Source organism: Mobula hypostoma, chromosome 8 (genome assembly GCF_963921235.1).
Source record: "Mobula hypostoma chromosome 8, sMobHyp1.1, whole genome shotgun sequence".
NCBI lineage: Eukaryota > Metazoa > Chordata > Chondrichthyes > Myliobatiformes > Myliobatidae > Mobula > Mobula hypostoma.
In genome coordinates, this window is record NC_086104.1 from 73100363 (window position 1) to 73122080 (window position 21718).

At 42.2% G+C, this 21718-nt stretch overlaps 1 protein-coding gene across 1 annotated transcript in view; it reads left to right on the forward strand.

The window, feature by feature from the left end:
• The first annotated feature begins 8751 nt into the window (after positions 1-8751).
• plek (pleckstrin) overlaps positions 8752-21718 on the forward strand; it is a 68645-nt gene continuing 55678 nt past the window's right edge. Inside the window, exon 1 of the mRNA XM_063056126.1 lies at positions 8752-8864. Coding sequence (XP_062912196.1) covers positions 8817-8864 — 48 coding nt within the window. The 5' untranslated portion in view covers positions 8752-8816. The remainder of the gene's footprint in view (positions 8865-21718) is intronic.

Here is a 21718-nt window from a genome sequence, read left to right on the forward strand (position 1 = left end):
GTTTTGATTAGAGCTAATTCTCTAATCACAGTTGCTCACATACAAGGGGGAAACAGTTGCAACACATAGCATGAACAATTAAATAAAATGCTAAACACTTGTGTCTGGAATATCCACTTGTTCTAAAATCTCCCTATATATGCCAAGTCACAACTTTTGAAATACCAATGGCTAGTGAATTTAATTTGATGCCAAAATTAAGTTGGATTAAGAAATGCAAACGCGCCTGCAGCTGTAATTGATTTTTAAATCAGATATGTTGCATCCTATCAGCCCATAATCACTGTGTTTCATGACTTTTCCAATTCCAGGCATAATACCACTGGATTTCTGAATTCAAGGGTCTATATACAGTATGAGCAGGATGACATTTAACTTTGTTTGTAGTGGGTGACCACAGTCTTTATAAACATCAGTTGGGCGCAACATAATTCAACTGACTGTTACAAAATTAAAAACAAATATATTGTTCTTTACACCTGCCAACATTGCTCTGCCTGCTGGACATTTACAGTACATATTAAACTGTTATTCCTATAAGCTATCAAGATCATAGAACATGACAACAATGTGAATTTTTAACATAGTGAAATACTCCATGGCACTCCACAGAGACATACTTGTTACTTGCTTCTTGCATTGATCAATGGGGCAAATATATTGTAATACATACAGAGGCTTGCTCGTGAATTTAGCAAATACTTAAGTGGTTGATACAGAGGAGCACTGCCTCAGTAATGACACCCAAACCAAAACTGAATCATTTTAATATTGCCTTGCAAGCAAACATTATACATACTGGCTTCAGAAAGCATGACAAACAAATTGCCATCTGCAGTTCACCACATGCTATTCCCCTCCACAGCATACCACATCCTGACAGTGGCAATAGATAGAAATGCTTGACCTGCTAGAAAAGCTCACATCAGAAAACTAGTAACAAGATATTGTAACTATTGTAAAGACAAGATAGAATCTGATGTGTAATGTAAATTACAATCCTATACATTGTTGTTTAGATGGAATAAGTTGTATATAAATCAATTTACAAAGTAAGTTCATAGATGAATGGATGCCCTCTTTAAAGTTAAGATCAGTTTACCTCTAGGTCCTCAGTCAGTCTGCAATGAATCTGCACTATAAGAGAAATATTAATAAGTATTTATTTAATGCTATATTAAACCTGCATTCATGTAAACACTGGCAATGGCTAATTAATGGAATTATTTACAATTAATATACAAAAATACATTTCTAATGCAAATAGAATAACATTAATAAAATATGTACTTAGTATGCCCAATGGCAGTCACAGCTCTACTCTCTCTACACTTGTGACCGTGTAGCTAGGGACAGCTCAAACACCATTTATAAATTTGCTGATGATAGAACTATTGTTGGCAAATTTTCAGATGGTGATAAGAAGGTGTACAGGAGCTAGATAGATCAGCTGGTGGGGTGGTATCACACAACAACCTTGCATTCAATGGCAGTAAGACCAAGGAACTGATTATGGACTTCAGAAAGTGGAAGTTGAGGGAACATGCACCAGTCCTCATCAAGAAATCAGCAGCGGAAAGGGTGAGCAGTTTCAAGTTCCTGGATGTCAACATCTCTGAAAATCTATCCTGGGTCCAACATATTGATGCAATTACAAAGAATGTATGACAGTTGCTATATTTCATTAGGAGTTTGAAGAGACTTGGTGTGTTACCAAAGACAGTTGCAAATTGCTACAGATGTACTGTGGAGAACATTCTAACTGGTTGCATCAATGTCTGGTATGGAGGGGCACTGTATAGGATCAGAAAAAAGCTGCAGAAAGTTGTAAGCTCAGCCAGCTCCATCATGGGCACCAGCCTCCCCTGCAGCAAGGACCCCTTCAAAATGCGATGTCTCAAAAAGGCAGCATCCATCATAAGGACCCCCATCACCCAGGACCTGCTCTTTTTGCATTGCTACCATCAAGAAGGAGGTACAGAAACCTGAAAACATACACTCAACATTTCAGATACAGCTTCTTCCCCTCAGCCATGAAATTTCTGAATGGACAATGAACACTACCTCACCATTTTCTCTCTTTTTACACTACGAATTTATTTTAATACAGTATATACCTCTTATTGTAATTTATAGTTTTATTATTATAATGTATTGCAATGTACTACTGCCACAAAACAACAAATTTCATGACCTATTCCAGTGATATTAAACTTGATTCTGATGATGGGCAGTTCCATTTCCTCAAACAGCACAAGGTGTCACAATGGGGCATTGGGAACGGACCCAAATGCAAGACACAGACACTAAAGTACAAGGAACAGGACTCGACTAAAGTAGGGACGTGACAGGATACAGACAAGGAGCAGGGACAAGAACGCTGACTTGGGCTAGGACCCCGAGCCAGAGACTGGACAAGGACCCAGAACCTGGGTCTTGCCTCGGGCCCCAGAACCAGGCAAGGACATGACATGACTACATGACAGGAGGCTGGGGTCTTGAGACTTGAGCTTGGAAACAGGCTGGGGTCTTGGACCTTGAAATGCAGAGGCTGATAACTGGAGGCTGGAGCTCAGAGACAGACTGGGAACTGAACATCAACATAGAACTGGGACTTATCCTTCAAAAAGCTGGGACTCATCTTTAACACAACACCAACATGAGACAGGACAGTACATAGACACAGAGCCCGGACTTATACTTAGACAAGCCAGGACTCAACTTTATCTCCACACCAAGGTGGGACAGGACTCCCCGCAGGGCAACAGCAGAACAGCCGGACTTACCCAACAGAGGCAAAAACAAGACAGGACCCCCCACAGGGCAGACCAGCCTGACTTAGCCCACAGAGGTGAGGACAAGACAAGTCAGATTTCCCCACAGGGTAACAGCAGAACAGCCTGACTTACCCCACAGAGGCGAGGACAAGAAGAGACAAACACCAAAGAACGACAGACAGTTCCATCTCTGCATCAGGGTTGCTCCGAGTCATGGTTGGGCCAGCAGCCTCAGCTGGCTACGGAAACAGCCAGATCCCTACCTAGCTCAGAGTGGCTGACATCCACTCAGCTGGCCCAGGAAACAGCTGAATCCATACCACAAAGACAGCTCCAACTACTGACAGCAAGGGTCCATGATGCAAAGGTTCTCCAACACAGCCTAAAGATGGCAAGTGGCCACTCCAGCCTTCCACCAGCAGGCTGCTCCCAGGGAATCTTGACAACGCAAACCAGTAGCCCACACTCAACCCCAAGGCTACTTATATTCCAAGCCCCAAGATGGGAATCAGGTGCCTATGATTAATTCAAACAAAACAAGGGACAGCTGGAAGACCCAGAGTCCTGAGTCCACGGACCGGACTGTGAACCAGAATGTGGACTTCACGGACCAGACCATGACACAAGGGCTTACCACTTGGCCTATCAAATCCAAACCAGGCTTCAGAGTGTTTCCTTCACCCCGGCCTTCCACATATTTTACAGTAACCTACTCTCTTTCATCCATCCATTAACTCTTTGTTTTCTTGCCATGCCTAGGCTAGGGATAACTTACAGTAGTCAGTGCATCTGTTGTCCAGCACTACTTTGAGATGGGGAGGAAACCAAATGAACCTGCAGGAACCCCACAAGGTTGCAGGGAGAATGTGAAAGCTTGACACAGACAGCCCAGGAGGTCAGACTGAACCCAGAACCCTAGGGGTGTGTGGCAACAACTCTGTCAGCTGGACCATTGTACTTGGTTTTCATACAGGGAAATATATATGGATGAGTGAATATGGTAGATATTCAAACAATGAATAAATTAGATGTGATAGATTTGCAGTGAAATTTTCCACTTGAAAATTCAAAGAGTGGTAGATGTAGGCAGTTACTAAATTAGCCCAAAAGGGAATTAAGTGCAATTTTCTTTAATCAGAGGTGGTTAGAACTTACTACCAAGACTAACGACTTAAATGCTTTTGGGAGCAGACTAGATTTGTACATGACATAAAAGGAAATATTAATATGTTGAAGGCTGGGATAGGATTGTAGGGAGCTCATGGACTAATTAGTTTGAATACATACTTCTCCATAGCATATCTAATAAACTCTATGCATAACTGTGCACTGGCAATGTCAGAACCCAAGTGTGGAGGAAAGACAGAGTGTTCTGTGTTCAATTCCCAATGCTGCCTGTAATGAGTTTGTACATTCTCCCTGTGACCATGTGGGTTTCCTCCGGGTGCTTTGGTTTCCGCCCACAGCCCAAAGACATACTGGTTGGTAGGTTAATTGGTCATTGTAAATTGTCCCATGATTAGGCTAGGGTTAAATTGGTGGGTTGCTGGGCAGCGTGGCTCAAAGGGCTGTAAGGTCCTACTTTACACTGTATTTCAATAAATAAATTCCAATAGCTGAGTATCACCATGAGGTGTAACATTCTCAATACTCAGACCCCATGATTAGTGCTAATCAGGCATCTGTTTAAATAATGCAAGTACCAAGGAAGCCCTGAGCCTATCAAAATAAACTTAACAAGTTTAAACAGAATGCACCAGGAGACTGCATTACAAAAAACGGGTTGCTCAAGAAAAAAGACACAAAGAGCTCTAAACAATTAATTTATCTCATTAAACAGCAATTAATCAATTCAGATGCTTTGGAGCCCAATGCTCTCTGGCTCCCCAAAGAGCTCATTACAGCACTTCCCTCCTTATGGCTGGCAGGCCTGACAGTCCAGGGGATCCTGAAAACTCGAGAGGGACTGAAGAACCATGAGAGAAACTCAAGAATGTTAAGGCATCATGGAATAACCCTCAAGAACATTGGAAAACCTGCAGAAACATTCAATAAACCATGGGAAACCTGGAGGGTCATGGGAAACTTTGATGACCTTGAGAACCTTGACAACCTTGCAGACCTTGATGACCCTTAGACCAGGGTCACTTAGACCAGTGATGCTTAGATTGGGGTTTGCTTAGACCCAGAAAAAGCCTTAAGACCTGAAAAAATACTTGAGATCCAAAAAAAAGCCTTGAACGTAGACTGGAGAAGTTCAGAACATGGACTCAGAATGGGAGCTTGAGAAGCTCAGAACATAGACTAAACACACTTGGAATGCGGACTTGGGTATAGATGGGATTCTTACCTAAACCCGACTCACAACAAAACACCCCAGTTCTACCTCCACTGGTCCACTACTTGGCAGAGTACTTCTGTCACAATGTGCGCTCGCAATGTCGGAACACAAGTATGGAGGAAAGACAGACTTCAATGTAGAGAAGGCAACCAGAGTTTATGCTTAAGAATTCTAACAGAACATCGGTGGCTCAGTCGAGTGACTTCACGAGACATAACATTCTCAAAGCTGGGATCCTGTGATTAAAGCTAATTGGGTGTCCATTTAAATAATTCAAGAAACATTGAATCCCTGAGCCAATCAAAATAAATTTAAACAAGTTTAAAAAGCACCAGGAGACCGCATTACAAAGAGCGAATTGCTCGAGTAAAAGCACAAAGAACTTTAAGTGAATTAATGACCCTCATTAAACAACAAGTATCCAATTCAGGTGCTCTAAAAACCTCAGAGCCCAACGCTCTTCTGCTCCCCGCAGAAGTTGAAAAGCTTATTTGTCATAGTCCGGTCCGTGAACTCCATATTCCGGTTCTCGGTCCGGTCCATTGACCCTTGCTCCAGGTTTTCCTTTCTACCCTGTTTCTGTCCTTGTTGAGCTAATTGAGGCAGCTGATGCTAATTGGGGCTGGCTGCATAAATACCTCCAAAGACCAGGGCATGGTTGCTGGATTGTTCTGGTCCCCACTCCTTGTATCCCTTGCTCTGCCTTCTATTTCCTCTCCCGTAACCCTCGCCTCAGCTTGGCTACAGTCCCCGCCCCACCCCCACCCCCAGCCCTGCCTCGAGCCTCCTGCCACCAGCCTCAGCTCGAGCCTCCAGCCTCGCCTTCTGCCTCGAGCCTCCAGTCTTGCCTCGAGCCTCGCAAGTCTCCAGCCTCCTGCCGAGCCAAGCCAAGTCTCTAGCCTCTAGCTTCAAGCCTGTAGATTTCTGCCTCATCCTGCCTGCCTGCCGAGCCTCGTCCTTGCCTAGTTCTGGGGTCCGAGCCAGAGGCAAGACCCAGGTACTGGGTCCTTGTCCAGTCTCTGGCTCGGAGTCCAAGCCCGGGCTCCTAGCTCTCTTGTTCAATACTGTTCCAGGTTCCTGGTCTTCCTGTCCATGTCCCTGCCATCACCCTGTATCCTAGTCCTGTCCCTAGTACTTCAGTGTCTGTGTCCTGCACTTGGGTCCGTTCCCAGCCACCACCTTCTGACATTATTACAATAATTGAGGATATCAATAGCCTAAACTTCCTAAAATAAATCATATTTACATTTAAATTTATATAGCATTTATCAACATATGTTGATATTCTTCCATTATCCCTAATGAATCAAGAAGTTTCTGTCAGATTTTTGATTCAAGGAAATTAATGAAATTGATGTGGGCTCAGTGTGTTCTCCTGAATAGGAAACATAAATGATAGGATGAGTTCAGTTGGTCCCTGATGCTGAGATGAAAACTTAACGGATGAAGACAGGTACTGTAGGTGGCTAATGAGGGACACTCAACACGGGTTTATATTTCTGTGTTTAAAAAATTGGGGAAAATCACAGTCAAAGATAACAGTGATAGGCAGGTTGTTGCTTTGACTCTGGATTTTTAGAAAGCATCAACAGAATCACTGTTATCTGCTGACAATATCGAGCATTTTCTTTTTGCATTTTACTATTTGCAAAAAAATTCACGCACAGGGACATGATGTTACCACAAGATCTATCTAGTGAAATGAGCACCCTCAACAGCAGAGGGACAGTACTACAGCATAACAGGATGATCATGATTTGACAATTCCAGTCAGCCTCACCACTGACTGCACTACACTGTACCACTAAAATTGAATAGAGCAGTCGATTTGTGTCTAACAATTCCCAGCACCACGCTCTTCTGATGAAAATACACTGCTTGGGTTGCGAGGAGTTCACCTGGTTTCCTTCGTAAAGCTATGTTTCCTCTGCTCTTTAAATTCACAGCTTTCTAAGTCAATGTACATGATTAGTGGAACCATCAGTTTTTGCCCTGAGTTCAGATCATATGCCTTGCCCCATGTTCAAGTTGTCAGTTGTTGTTGGCACCCACTTCAGTTGGAGTAGCCCAAGAAATTATTAGTTGGAGAAGGTAAATGGATGGTGAGGTGTGTGTGGATCATGGCCTCCAGTGCTGTGAATAAGAACCTTACCTGCATCATAACATGAGAATTTTTTTTTTATTTTATGCCGTGATAACAGCCTTCATAACGTAAGATGGTTCTAAACATAGAAACATAGACATCTACAGCAATGTTGTGCCAACCATGTAACCTATTCTAGAAGCTGCCTAGAATTTACCTACTGCATAGCCCTCTATTTTCTAAGCTCCATCTACCTATCTAAGAGGCTCTTAAAAGACCCTATTGTATCCGCTTCCACCACCTTCACTGGTAGTGCATTCCACGCACCCACCACTCTCTGTGTGAAAAACTTACCCCTGACATCCCCTCTCTACCTACTTCCAAGAACCTTAAAACTATGCCCCCTTGTGCTAGCCATTTCAGCCCTGGGGAAAAAAACCTGTGGCTATCCACACAATCATTGCCTCTCATCATCTTATACACAATTATTGCCTCTCATCCTCCGTCGCTCCAAGGAGAAAAGGCCGAGTTCACTCAACATATTCAAATAGGGCATGCTCCCCACTCCAGACAACATCCTTGTAAATTTCCGCTGGACTCTCTCTTCAGCATCCACACCCTTCCTTTAATGAGGTGACCAGAACTGAACATAGTACTCCAAGTGGGGTCTAACTAAGGTCTATAACATTACCTCACAGCTCTTAAACTCAAACCCACGGATGATGACGGCCAATGTACCATATGCCTTCTAAACCACAGAGTCAACCTGCGCTTTGAGTGTCCTATGGACATGGGGCCCCAAGATCTCACTGATCCTCCACACTGCCAAGAGTTTTACTATTAATATTATATTTAAAGGAATTTCTTGGATGGGTTCAAAAATTAAGTTTCAATGACACAGAGGCTTTGGCTTTGTGCCATTCTTTCCTGTTGTAAATTCCTGGATCCAGGAATTCTGACTCTTTGTTCAAGTCATCTGTGGCTCAGTAGATGCTTCCCCTTCTTTAGGGTCAGGGGTCCGGGTTTGCAATGCCATACCCAGACGCCAGAGCACAAGGCAGGCCTTCCAATAAAAGGACGGATGAATCTCTAATCCGAGGGTCCTTCTCGCTTATTTTAACCGTCCCAACCCAAAGCACTGACTGCGTCCAATATTCACCCGTTAATTGGCATTACGAAACAAACTATCTGGCCATAACCAGGTTTATATTTGTGGGATCTTATAAATTGGCTGCCACGTTTCTTACAACTGTGTCTGCAGAATAAAACAGACTTCAGTAGCTGATAGAAGAACTGAGATGAAAGCCGCTTTACAAGGCCAGGTCTTTTCTTCGAACAAAAGGCAACGTGTTAGAAATGGCTCTTGCAGTTGTCTGGATGGTGGTATCAGTGCAACGTGACGGCGGAAGGCAGATTACCAGCCACACGGAGATCCAGAATTTATCTCCATCCCTGCAGCAGCGACAGCACGCTCCCCAACTGACGACCAGAGTAAAATGGAAATTCAGCGGCTTTGCATGCGGAAGTGGGTCTCTTTCCTGGGCGTCACGATACACCGTGACAGCGAGGAACCGCAATCCATTTCCAAACTGAACTGTTGGTACAGGAGCCTAGCATGGAGGAGGAGGCGAAAGTTATCCGAGAGGGTTACCTTGTCAAAAAGGTAGAGTTGTGTTAAGTTTACCTGTTATATTTCTCTTGTTATGTTCCGGCGGGACGGATCACTACTATTAACAAGATGTTTATACCGCCACAAAAAAATCGGTGTTTCTTAGAGATACGAGAAATTTTAGCTGTTGCTAAAATTTGGACAGAAAGAGAAAAAATAGCAAACTGCTGGAGGACCTCAGCAGGTCAGACAGCATCTGTGGAGGCAAAGGGATGGTTGGTGTTTCGGTTTAGTTTTTGCTAACGTTTCTTTAAATCCGATTGTAACATCGTGATTATAATGTTTTAGAGGGACCAAAATCATTGCACGTATTCTCCTGAAAGGTTTGGATATCATGGGGTATATAGTGCCGTTTGTAAGTGAAAGCGTGTTGCAGAAGTATTTACCCGTATTTTTGCAAACTCTTGGTTTTTTAAAAGTTTTCTCCTACCAGTAGAAATAAACAAGGAACCGTGGTTTTTCAAAACTTATGAATGTGTGCGCAGGGTAATACAGTATACCATAGCTGATTCCTAGTACATTGAAATGTATCTCAGTGCAGGGGCAGCCAACGTTTCGGTTTGCAGGGGGTTCACGCATCATTGTTCTACTTGGCGTTTGCAAGTTGCCAATGAACCAGTTAGAATTTGTTGGCCCAACTGGGAGCAGTGCCCAGACTCGAAGCAGGAAATCTTCAACTTGAACTTCTCAGACAGTCCAAGTCGCGGTTCCGAGTTTCTTTGTGCAGAGGGGGATGAGAAAAATCCCTTTACAACTAAGGGGAACTAAAAAGAACCGCTAGACTAAGAGTAACCACCCCGCTCCCTCACCGCCCGCCCTGGAATAACTCTGCAATTTTTTGGATGGTGTATAATTTAGGGACATAACCTGCGTTTTCTTTACATTTATTTTATAACCTGATATTTTCCCAAAGTCATCCAACAGTGTAAACAATCCTATAAATGATTTTTCTGGTTCACTCAGATAGACCAAAACATCATCTGCGAATAACGCCACTTTCTGTTCAATCCCTGCCACCTTGATACCTTTTACGATTTCGCTCTGTCTTATTAGTTGGGCAAGTGGTTCAATATATAGCGCAAAAAGGAGAGGAGAAATTGGGCATCCCTGTCTAGTGCCTCTCTCTAAAATGAAGGAGTCAGAGAGGTCCCCATTTATCTTAATTCGGGCTGTTGGGCTGTCATACAGAGTCTGAATTACTTTAATAAACCTTTCTTGAAAGCCGAATCTTCCTAACACTCTGTATAGGAATGCCCAACTAACCGAATCAAAAGCTTTCTCAGCGTCCAATCCTACTACCATTGTCTCTGTCTCGTTCTTATTAACCTGTTCTAGTATGTGCAGAGTTCTCCTTATGTTGTCCTGTGTTTGTCTTTGTTGAATAAATCCAGTCTGGTCTAAATGGATTAGGCCAGGTAAAAGCTTTTCCAATCTGCGCGCTAATATAGATGTAAATAGTTTGTAATCTAAATTAAGAACACTAATTGGCCGATAATTGCCACATTCTAGTTTATCTTTACCCTCTTTAGGAATAACTGAAATAATCGCTTCTCTCCAGGAAGGTGGAGTTTCTCGTCTCTGCAAGATCCAATTAAAGGTGTTAAGTAGTAATGGGGCTAACTGTGTCTTCAGGGACTTGTACCACTCTGAGGTAAACCCATCAGAACCCGGGGACTTTCCAGCCTTTAACCTAGAGATGGCCACGTTCAGTTCTTTGACAGTTACTGGTTCTAATAAACTTTCATTTTGTAAATCTGTAAGTTTAGGTAGATCTAAAAAATTCAATACACTGTCTATATAGGGCTCATTGGGGGCCCGGGGTTGGGAGTACAGCTCTCGATAATACGTTTCAAAACTCTCTTGAATTTTCCCTATTGTACTCTCCACAAGCTTTGTCTTTGGATTCTTTATTTTATGAATTGTATTGTCTGCTTGTTGTTTTCGTAATTTATATGCTAATAATCTAGCTGATTTACCTCCTACTTCATAATTCTTTTGTCTCAGGTAAAGAAAATTTCTTTGAGTTTCCAATGTATAAATATCATCAATTTCACTTTGCAATTTCCTAATTTCCTGTTTTCGATTTGAATTACTTTTGTTGCTATGTCCAACTTGAAGTTGTTTTAATTTTCCTTGAAGGTCTGCTAATTTTTGTGCATTGATTTTTTTCATGTGAGTAGTAATGGAAATAATTTTCCCTCTCAGTACAGCTTTCAATGTATCCCATAAAATCACTGGTGATGTTTCTCCCGTGTCATTAAGGTCTAGATATTCTTTGATTTCTCCCCTTAATCTCTCCATTACTTTTGGGTTATTAAGTATATGTGAGTTTAGCCTCCATAGTGTTTTCCTCACGGCGACTATACTGTGGTCGGCGAGTTACTAAATTCAAGAAATGGCAGGACCATTCAAGAAATCTGAACACAAAACTTTTAACTCGGGTGAATGTTCAGATAGCACAGTGTTAAATGGTCCTGTCTTTTAAATCCAATGTCAAACTTAAAGCCCGTACTCCCTTGTAGGAAAATTTCCCACAATGAAGTCTTGAGGAAGAATGGAACGGTTTTCTTTGCTTCGTAACAGATGGCCCCATCATTACCACGTTGCTCTTTGCTCAAACAAGTGTATATTGACTAATGCATTTCCTACATTACAACATTTATTGCCCATCTTTAAGTCTCCTTGTAAAGGTGGTGACTGACTGCCGCCTTCTACTATCGCAGTCCTTACAGAGAAGGTACTTCCACTGCGCTCCTGGGAGGGAATCCCAGAATTTAGAACCAAAGACGACGAAGAAATAGAAATATTGGTACCAGTCACCTGTGTGTGGCTTGAAAGGGAACCTGCAGGTGATGGTGTTCCCAAGCACTTGTTCTTCGTGATCGATTCCGTATATTTGGGAGTAACCTAGGCAAGTAACTCCAGTGAATTTTGCATCTGGAACACTGAGGTGCTGTGGAGCTTTGGTGGTGGAGGTTTAGGGCTGGTGGCTCTGTGCCAGATAAGCAGGTTCTTGTGTCCTGGATAGTGTTGGGCTTCTTGCAATTTATTGCAGCTGCACTCATCCGGGCAAGGATTCTGTGATATTTCTCTCTTGTCCCTCATAGGTGGAAGGAAGACCCTAAGGTACGATAAGATGGATTACTTGCCCCAGATATATGGCTTCTGAGTTGTTACTGTAGCCACATGTTTACAGTATATGGCCTATAATTGTAGGCACATATTTATTAATGCGGACAATTAATAAAGAAGCATTCTAAAGGGAGCATGATACAACTGCAGCAGACCAGGAAAGCACAAAAGCAAAATAGAGGGCATAGAATATAGCAAAAATTAGTGGGAAGTTTTTAAAAAGCAACAGAAGGCAACAAAAAAAAAGAGAGAAAAGATGAAATGTGAAGGCAAATTAGTTAATAATATAAAAGAGGATACCAAAAGTTTTTTTTCAAACATAGAAAGTTTAGAAGAGAATCGGAAATGGATTCCGGCCTCAGTTTTAGAGTGAGGTGGCTTTAGCTCATTAGGCTTGGGTGAGGTAATAGATGGTAAATTTCTTAGTCTTTAATCTGCATTCTTTTTCTGTTAGTGCACTGTTTAGAATAGTGAGAAAGGCTCTGAGGACTGTATTGTGTCCTTTGTGTGAGATGTGGGAATGTTGGGAGACCTCCACCCTCCCAGATAGCCACATGTGCACAAGGTGCACCGAACTTCAGCTCCTCAGAGAACATGTTAAGGAACTGGAGCAGCAGCTCAAAACCATAGGCTGACATGAGAGAATGAGGAGGTGATAGACAGGAGCTACAGGGAGGTATTTACCCCGAAGTTGCAGTATACTGTTTTGGACTGAGAGAAGCAGCCTACCAGAGAGGAGCCATAGCAACTGGGTCTCTGGCACTGTGGCTCAGAAGGGAAGGGAGGAGAAGAGGACTGCAGTAGGGACAGGGGATTCCATAGTTAGAGGAGTAGACATGAGATTTTGTGGACACGACAGAGACACCTGGATTATATGTTGCCTCCCAGGTGCCAGGGTCAGGGACATCTTGGATCAGGTCCATGGCATTCTAAAGGGGGAGGGTGAGCAGCCAGATGTCTTGATACACATTGGCACCAATGACATAGGTAGGAAAAGGGAGGATGTCCCGAATAAAGAATTTAGCGAGCTAGGTAGAAAGCTCAAAAGTGGAACCTCCAGGGTAGCCTGTGCCATGCGTCAGCAAGAATAAGAAGAGAATGAATTGGCAGATGAATGCATGGCTGAGGAATTGGTGCAGGGAAAAGGGTTTCAGATTTCTGGATCACTGGGATCTCTTCTGAAGAATGTATGTGTAAAAAAGGTATGGGTTACACCTGAACTTAAGGGGGATCAACATCCTTGCAGGCAGGTTTGGTATAGCTGTTGGGGAGGGTTTAAACTAATTTGGCAGAGGATGGAACTGGAGTGATAGGGCTGAAGATGGAGCAGTTGGTTTACAAGCAAAGGCAGTGTGGAGTGACTCTGTGAGGAAGGACAGGCAGATGATAGAGCAAAATAGCAATAAGAAGTGGAATGAGTTGCAGTGTAATGGGGACAAAAATCGAAAAGGGTGATGAATACAGGACTGAAGGTGTTATAATTGAATACACACAGTATATGGAATAAGGTAGATGATCTTGTAGCACAGTTAAAGATTAGCAGGTATGACGGTGTGGGCATCACTGAATCATGGCTGAAAGAGGCGTATAGTTGGGAGTTCAATATCCAAGGATAGACATTGTATCAAAAGGACAGGCAGGTAGCTAGAGGGGCTGGCATGGCTCGGTTAGTAAAAAATGGAATAAAATCCTTAGAATGAGGTAACATATAACGAGTAGATGTAGAATTATTTTGGGTAGGGTTAAAAATTGCAAGGGTAATAAGACCCTGATGGGAGTAATATACAGGCCTCTGAATAGCAGCCAGGCTGTGGGCTACAATTTAGAACAGGAGATAGAAAAGCCATGTAAAAAGGGCAGTGTTTTAGTGGGCATGAGGGATTTCAATATGCAGGTAGATTGGGAAAATCAGGTTGGCACTGGATCCCAAAAGAGAGATTTTGTAAAATGTCTACGAGATGGCTTTTTAGAGCAGCTTGTGGTTGAGCCCACCAAGGGATCAGGTATGCTGGACTGGGTGTAACAAACAGGATTTGATTAGGGAGCTTAAGGTAAAAGAATGATTAGAAAGGAAGTGATCTTAATATGAAATAATTCACCCTGCAATTTGAGAGGGAGAAGCTAAAGTCAAATATATCAGTATTGCTGTGGAGTAAAGGGTATTACAGAGGCATGAGAGAGGAGTTGGCCAAAGTTGAATGGAGGAGGACGCTAGAAGGGATGATGGCCAAGCAGCAATGGCTGGAATTTCTGGAAGCAATTTGGAAGGCTCAGGGCAGATGCATCCCAAAGAAGAAGTATTCTAAAGGCAGGATAATGCAACCGAAGTTGATAAGTGAAGTCAATGTCAACATAAAAGCAAAAGAGAGGGCATATAATAGAATAAATATTAGAACATAGAAATTTACAGCACATTACAGGCTCTTTGGCCCACAATAGAAATCATAGAAACCATAGAAAAACTACAGCACAGAAACAGGCCTTTTGGCCCTTCTTGGCTGTGCCGAACCATTTTCTGCCTAGTCCCGCTGACCTACACACAGACCATATCCCTCCATACACCTCCCATCCATGTACCTGTCCAATTTATTCTTAAATGTTAAAAAAGAACCCGCATTTACCACCTCGTCTGGCAGCTCATTCCATACTCCCACCATTCTCTGTGTGAAGAAGCCCCCCCTAATGTTCCCTTTAAACTTTTCCCCCCTCACCCTTAACCAATGTCCTCTGGTTTTTTTTCTCCCCTTGCTTCAGTGGAAAAAGCCTGCTTGCATTCACTCTATCTATACCCATCATAATTTTATATACCTCTATCAAATCTCCCCTCATTCTTCTATGCTTTAGGGAATAAAGTCCTAACCTATTCAACCTTTCTCTGTAACTGAGTTTCTCAAGTCCCGGCAACATCCCTGTAAACCTTCTCTGCACTCTTTCAACCTTATTTATATCCTTCCTGTAATTTGGTGACCAAAACTGAACACAATACTCCAGATTCAGCCTCACCAATGCCTTATACAACCTCATCATAACATTCCAGCTCTTATACTCAATACTTTGATTAATAAAGGCCAATGTACCAAAAGCTCTCTTTATGACCCTATCCCCCTGTGACGCCACTTTTAGGGAATTGTGCCAACCACATAACCTACTCTAGAGACTGCCGAGAATTTCCCTAGCGTACAGCCCTATATTTTTCTAAGCTCCATGTACCTATCTAAGAGGATCTTAAAAGACCCGATTGTATCCACTTCCACGACCACCGCCAGCAGTGCATTTCACGCACCCCCACTCTGTGTGGAAAAACTTTCCTCTGACATTCCTTCGGCGCCTACTTCCAAGCACCTTAAATCTATGCCCTCTCATGTTAGCCATTTCAGCCCTGGGAAAAAGCCTCTGGCTGTCCACATGATCAATGCCTCTCATTATCTTATACACCTCTATCAGGCCACCTCTCATTCTCTGTCGCTCCAAGGAGAAAAGGCCAAGTACACTCAACATATTCTCATAAGGTACGCTCTCCAATCCAGGCAACATCCTTGTATTAGTGGGAAGTTAGAGGATTAGGAAGCTTTTAAAAGTCAACAGAAGGCATATAAAAAATGCGATAAGGAGAGCAAAGATTAGATATAAAGTTAAGCTAGCCAATAATATCAAAGAGTTTTTTCAGATATGCAAAGACTAAAAGTGAGGCGAGAGTAGATATCAAACTGCTGGAAAATGACACTGGATAGGTAGCAATGGGAACAAGGAAACGGTGAATGAACTGAGTATTTTGCATCAGTCTTCACAGTAGAAGATACTACCAGTATGCCAGAAGTTTGAGAGTGTTGGGACAGAAGTGAGTACAGTTGCTATTACTAGAGAGAAGGTGCGTGTGAAGCTGAAAGTTTTGAAGATAAATATGTCAGCTGGACCAAATGGTCTACACCCTAAGGTTCTGAAAGAGGTAGCTAAATAGATTGTGGAGGCAGCAGCAATGATCTTTCAAGAATCAATAGATTCTGGCATGGTTCCAGAGAACTAGAAAATTGAAACTTTCACTCCACTCTTCAAGAAGGGAAGGAGGCAGAACAAAGGAAATTATAGGTCAGTTAGCTTGAACACAGTGATTGGGAAGATGATGAAGTCGATTGTTAAGGTTGAAGTTTCAGGGTATTTGGAAACACATGATAAAATACATAGGCCAGGTTCAGCATGTTTTCCTTCAGAGAAAATCTAGCCTGACAGACCTGTTAGAATTCTTTGAGGAAATAGCAAGCAAAATAGACAACCATAGATTTTCAGAAGGTCTCTGACAAGGTGCCACACTTGAGGCTGCTTAACAGGATAAGAGTCTATGTTATCACAGGAAAGATGCTAGCATGGATGGAGATTGGGAATAAAGGGAGCCTTTTTTTTTGGCTGCCAGTGGTGTTCTGCAGGGATCAGTGTTAGGACCGCATCCTTTTATGCTGTATGTCAGTGATTTAGATGATGGAATTGATGGCTTTGTGGCCAAGTCTGCAGAAGATACGAAGCTAGTTGGAGGGGCAGGTAGTGGTAAAGAAGCAATGAGGCTGCAGAAGGGCTTAGACAGATTAGGAGACTGGGCAAAGAACTGGCCGGTGGAATACAGAGTCAGGAAGTGTGGTCATGCTCTTTGGTAGAAGTAATAAAAGTGTAGACTATTTTCTAAATGGGGAGAAAATTCAAAAATCCGAGGTGCAAAGTGACTTGGGAGTCCTTGTGCAGGATTCCTTAAAGGTTAACTTGCAGGTTGAGTAGTGGTGAGGGAGGCAAATGCAATGTTAGCATTCATTTTGAGAGGACTAGAATATAAAAGCAACGATGTAATGCTGAGGTTTTTCTAAGGCACTGGTGAGGCCTCGGCTGAAGTATTGTGAGCAGTGTTGTGCCGCACATCTAAGAAAGGATGTGCTGTTGTCTCATTGAAACCTATCAAATGTTGAAAGGCCTAGATAGAGTGGATGTGGAGAGGTTGTTTGCTATGGTAGGGCAGCCTAGGATAAGAGGGCTCAGCCTCTGAATAGAGGGTCATCCATTTAGAATGGAGATGAGGAGGAATTTCTTCGGCCAGAGGGTAGTGAATCTGTGGAATTCCTTACCACAGATAGCTGTGGAGACCAAGTTATTGGGTATATTTAAAGCAAAGGTTGATAGGTTCTTGTTTAGTCAGGGTGTCAAAGGTTACAGGAGAAGCTAGGAGAAAAGAGTTGAGGGATAATAAATCAGCCATGGTGGAATGGCAGAGCAGACTTGATGTGCCCAAAGGCCTAATTCTGCTCCTGCGTCTTATAGTCTTATGTTCTCATGGTCTTTCTCATTGCCTCTTAGACAATACTGTTTGTGTTTGCTATGCTCCTCCAAACGCAGTGATATTTAAATCCCAGTATATGCCTTTGTCTAGAACTGTCTTATGTTTCACAGTTTCATCCAACAGATAAAACTGTATATAAAGGTATAGTTTTATCTGTTGGATGAAGGCGATCAATGCAAGTGGACAGATAATGCTATCCCATAACATAAGCTGGCTTCTCATTAATAAAAAATATGGATCATACTACTACCTCAACATGAATTTATTTCCCTTATGATGCACTATAAAACTGAGAGATCAGTATTTACATTCTTTCAAAATATTTAAAGCTGAATTAGTTATCAGTTTTACACAAAATGAATTAGTTTTCCAGGGGATGAATATGGGAATAAATAAACAAATACCTGATCATGGTGAAGTGGTCTTTGATGGATTTATGAATAACTTATATATTGGAGTCCATGGTCAACAGATCTTCATTTTGGCTACTACGGGAAAGTCTGCACTTAATACTATTTTCTAACTTCCAAGCTGAATTCCTACAATACCTTTTGAAAATGTCCAAAACATTTTTAACCCATTCATGGTTTGTCTTTCCTAAATGTCCAATGACTACAAAATTATTACTTATCTCTTTCTCAGTGCACAATAGCAGATCTAAAATAGTCTGCTCTCTTCTTGGTTCCTACATATATTAATGTAAAAGAACCATCCCATATGTTCACAATGAATTTTCTTCTACGCAATTGCTGCTAGCTTGATTTTCATGGTCAATATCTAGTTTAAAGTTCACACAGTTATTGTGTTACTCTTGTTATATCTGCTGTTTAGTTTGAGAATAGCAACAAGATGCACAGTGTAGCCATTAACCTCAATAGATGAAAGGATGAAGTTGATATTAATTTTGAAATAGGGTGAGATGGAGATCAACATTTTTATAGCAAAGAAGTTCTTTGGGAAGAATTAAGGGGGATGGTCCTGAAACATTCAAAAAAGAAAATTCATTGCTTAGGCCAATAACTCGGTCTGTCGACAATGCAAGCATATTCATCTTAATTATTAGTGAGCCTTGTCCAAAACCTACCCTGCATTTGTTTTATTTTACTCCATACATCTATAAATCTATAAACCCCATACTGTAATGATTTGGGCTCAGGAAAAGCTGTCAAAATTTGAAGATTACACCAAACATCTTAGCTAATACCAAATGATAGAAAGTGACATCAGAATTTTTTCAGATTTGGTATTTATGTCAGATTGACTTCAGTATCAGTAAATATGAGGTGATTGACTTTTGTAGGAAAAACAGAATGATCACTTACTTAAATAAATTAAATGGGAGAGAGAAAATGGAATTGGGGAAGTCAACTCAAGACGTATAGCCAGCAAAGTAATATGCACATTAACAATGATTGGGATTTACTTTAAAAAGAGTGAAGTTGTGTTGAACTTTAAAATGATCAAGTAAACTTAACAGCTCTGAAGAAGCTGAAAAATAGTTCTTTGCAGATATTATACAAACTGAGATGTAACAACAGTTGAGATAAATGAAACATAATACCATAAGATATAGGAGCAGAAATAAGCCATTTGGCCCATCGAGTCTGTTTCAGCATTTCATCACAGCTGATCCATTTCCCTCTCAGCCCCAATTTCCTGCCATCTCTCCATGACTAATCAAGGACCTATCAACCTCTGCCTTCAATATACCCAATGACTTGGCCTCCACAAACATCTGTGGCGATGAATTCCACAGATTCACTACTCTCTGGCTGAAGGAGTTCATCCTCATCTCTGTTCGAAATCGACATTCACCAGGTTTCAATAAGATCCCTCCTCATTCTTCTGAATTCCAGCGAGTAGAGGTACAGACCCATCAAACGCTCCTCATATGATAAACCTTTCAATCCTGGAATTATTTTCCTGAACCTCCTCTGAACCTCTCCAATGTCAACACATCTTTTCTTAGATAACGGACCCAAAAATGTTCACAATACTCCAAGTGAGGCCAAGAAAGCCTCAACATCATGTCTTTGCTCTTATATTCTAGCCTACTTGAAGTGAATGCTGTCATCACTTTTACCTTCCTCACCACTGACCCAACCTGCAAGTTAACTTTAGGGAATCCTGCATGAGGACCCCAAGTCATTTGTGCCTCAGATTTTTGAATTTTTTCTCCATTTAGAAAATAGTCAACTCTTCCATTTCTTCTACCAAAGTACATTTCCCTACACTGTACTCCTTCTGCCACTTCTTTACCCATTCTCCTAATTTCTCTTAAGTCCTTCTGTAGCCTCTCTGCTTCCTCAACACTACCTGCCCCTCCACCAGTTTTTGTATTGGTGTGGGTGGAGAATTGGTTAGCAGACAGGAAGCAAAGAGTGGGAATAAACAGGACCTTTTCAGAATGGCAGGCGGTGACTAGTGGGGTACTGCAAGGCTCAGTGCTGGGACTCCAGTTGTTTACAATATATATTAATGACTTGGATGAGGGAATTAAATGCAGCATCTCCAAGTTTGCGGATGACACGAAGCTGGGTGGCAGTGTTAGCAGTGAGGAGTATGCTAAGAGGATGCAGAGTGACTTGGATAGGTTGGGTGAGTGGGCAAACTCATGGCAGATGCAATTTAATGTGGATAAATGTGAAGTTATCCACTTTGGTGGCAAAAATAGGAAAACAGATTATTATCTGAATGGTGGCCGATTAGGAAAAGGGGAGGTGCAACGAGACCTGGGTGTCATTATACACCAGTCATTGAAAGTGGGCATGCAGGTACAGCAGGCGGTGAAAAAGGCGAATGGTATGCTGGCATTTATAGCGAGAGGATTCGAGTACAGGAGCAGGGAGGTACTACTGCAGTTGTACAAGGCCTTGGTGAGACCACACCTGGAGTATTGTGTGCAGTTTTGGTCCCCTAATCTGAGGAAAGACATCTTTGCCATAGAGGGAGTACAAAGAAGGTTCACCAGATTGATTCCTGGGATGGCAGGACTTTCATATGAAGAAAGACTGGATGAAGTGGGCTTGTACTCGTTGGAATTTAGAAGATTGAGGGGGGATCTGATTGAAACGTATAAGATCCTAAAGGGATTGGACAGGCTAGATGCAGGAAGATTGTTCCCGATGTTGGGGAAGTCCAGAACGAGGGGTCACAGTTTGAGGATAGAGGGGAAGCCTTTTAGGACCGAGATTAGGAAAAACTTCTTCACACAGAGAGTGGTGAATCTGTGGAATTCTCTGCCACAGGAAACAGTTGAGGCCAGTTCATTGGCTATATTTAAGAGGGAGTTAGATATGGCCCTTGTGGCTACAGGGGTCAGGGGGTATGGAGGGAAGGCTGGGGCGGGGTTCTGAGTTGGATGATCAGCCATGATCATAATAAATGGCGGTGCAGGCTCGAAGGGCCGAATGGCCTACTCCTGCACCTATTTTCTATGTTTTCTATGTATCATCTGCAAACTTCTCCACAAAACAATTATTTACATCAACCAAATCATTGACATATAATGTAAAAACAAGTGATCCCAACACAGACCCCGTGGAACACCACAAGTTAGGGCAGCCAACCAGAAAAGGCTCAATTTATTCCCATTCTTTACCTCCTACTAATCAGCCAATGCTGTATCTATGCTAGTATCTTTCCTATAATACCATAGACTCTTAACTTGTTAAGCAGCCTCATGTGTGGCTGCTAGTCAAAAGGTCTTTTGAAAATCTACCAATTCTTCTTTGTCTACCTTGCTTGTTAGTTCTTCAAAGAATTCCATCAGACTCTTGGATATTGGAGCCAGAATTAGGCCATTTGACCCATTGAGTGTGCTCCACCATTTCATCATGGTTGACCCAATTGTCTTCTCAGTCCCAATCTCTTGCCTTCTCTCCACATCCCTTTAGGCCCTGACCAATCGACTTCTGCCTTAAATATATGTAAAGGTTTGGCCTCCACAGCAGCCTGTGGTAACAAATTCCACAGATTCACCACTCTCTGGTTAAAGAACTTCCTCCTCATTTTTGTTCTAAAAGGACACCCCTCTATACTGAGGCTGTGTCCTCTGGTCTTAGACTTTCCCACCATAGGAAACATTCTCTCCACAACCACACTGTTGAGGCCTTTCACCATCTGAGAGGTTTCAATGAGGTTGCTTGTCATTCTTTTAAATTCTAGTGAATTCAGGCGCAGAGCTATCAGTGCTCTTCATATGACAAGCCATTCAATCCTGGATTACATCCTTGCTTTTATATTCTAGTCCACGAAATTAATGCTAACATTGCATTTGCCTTCTTTACCACAGACTCAACCTACAAATTACCCTTTAGGGAATCTTGCACAAGGACCCCCAAGTCCCTTTGTGTCTCAGTTCTTTTATATTTTCTCTTCATTTATAAAATAGACAACC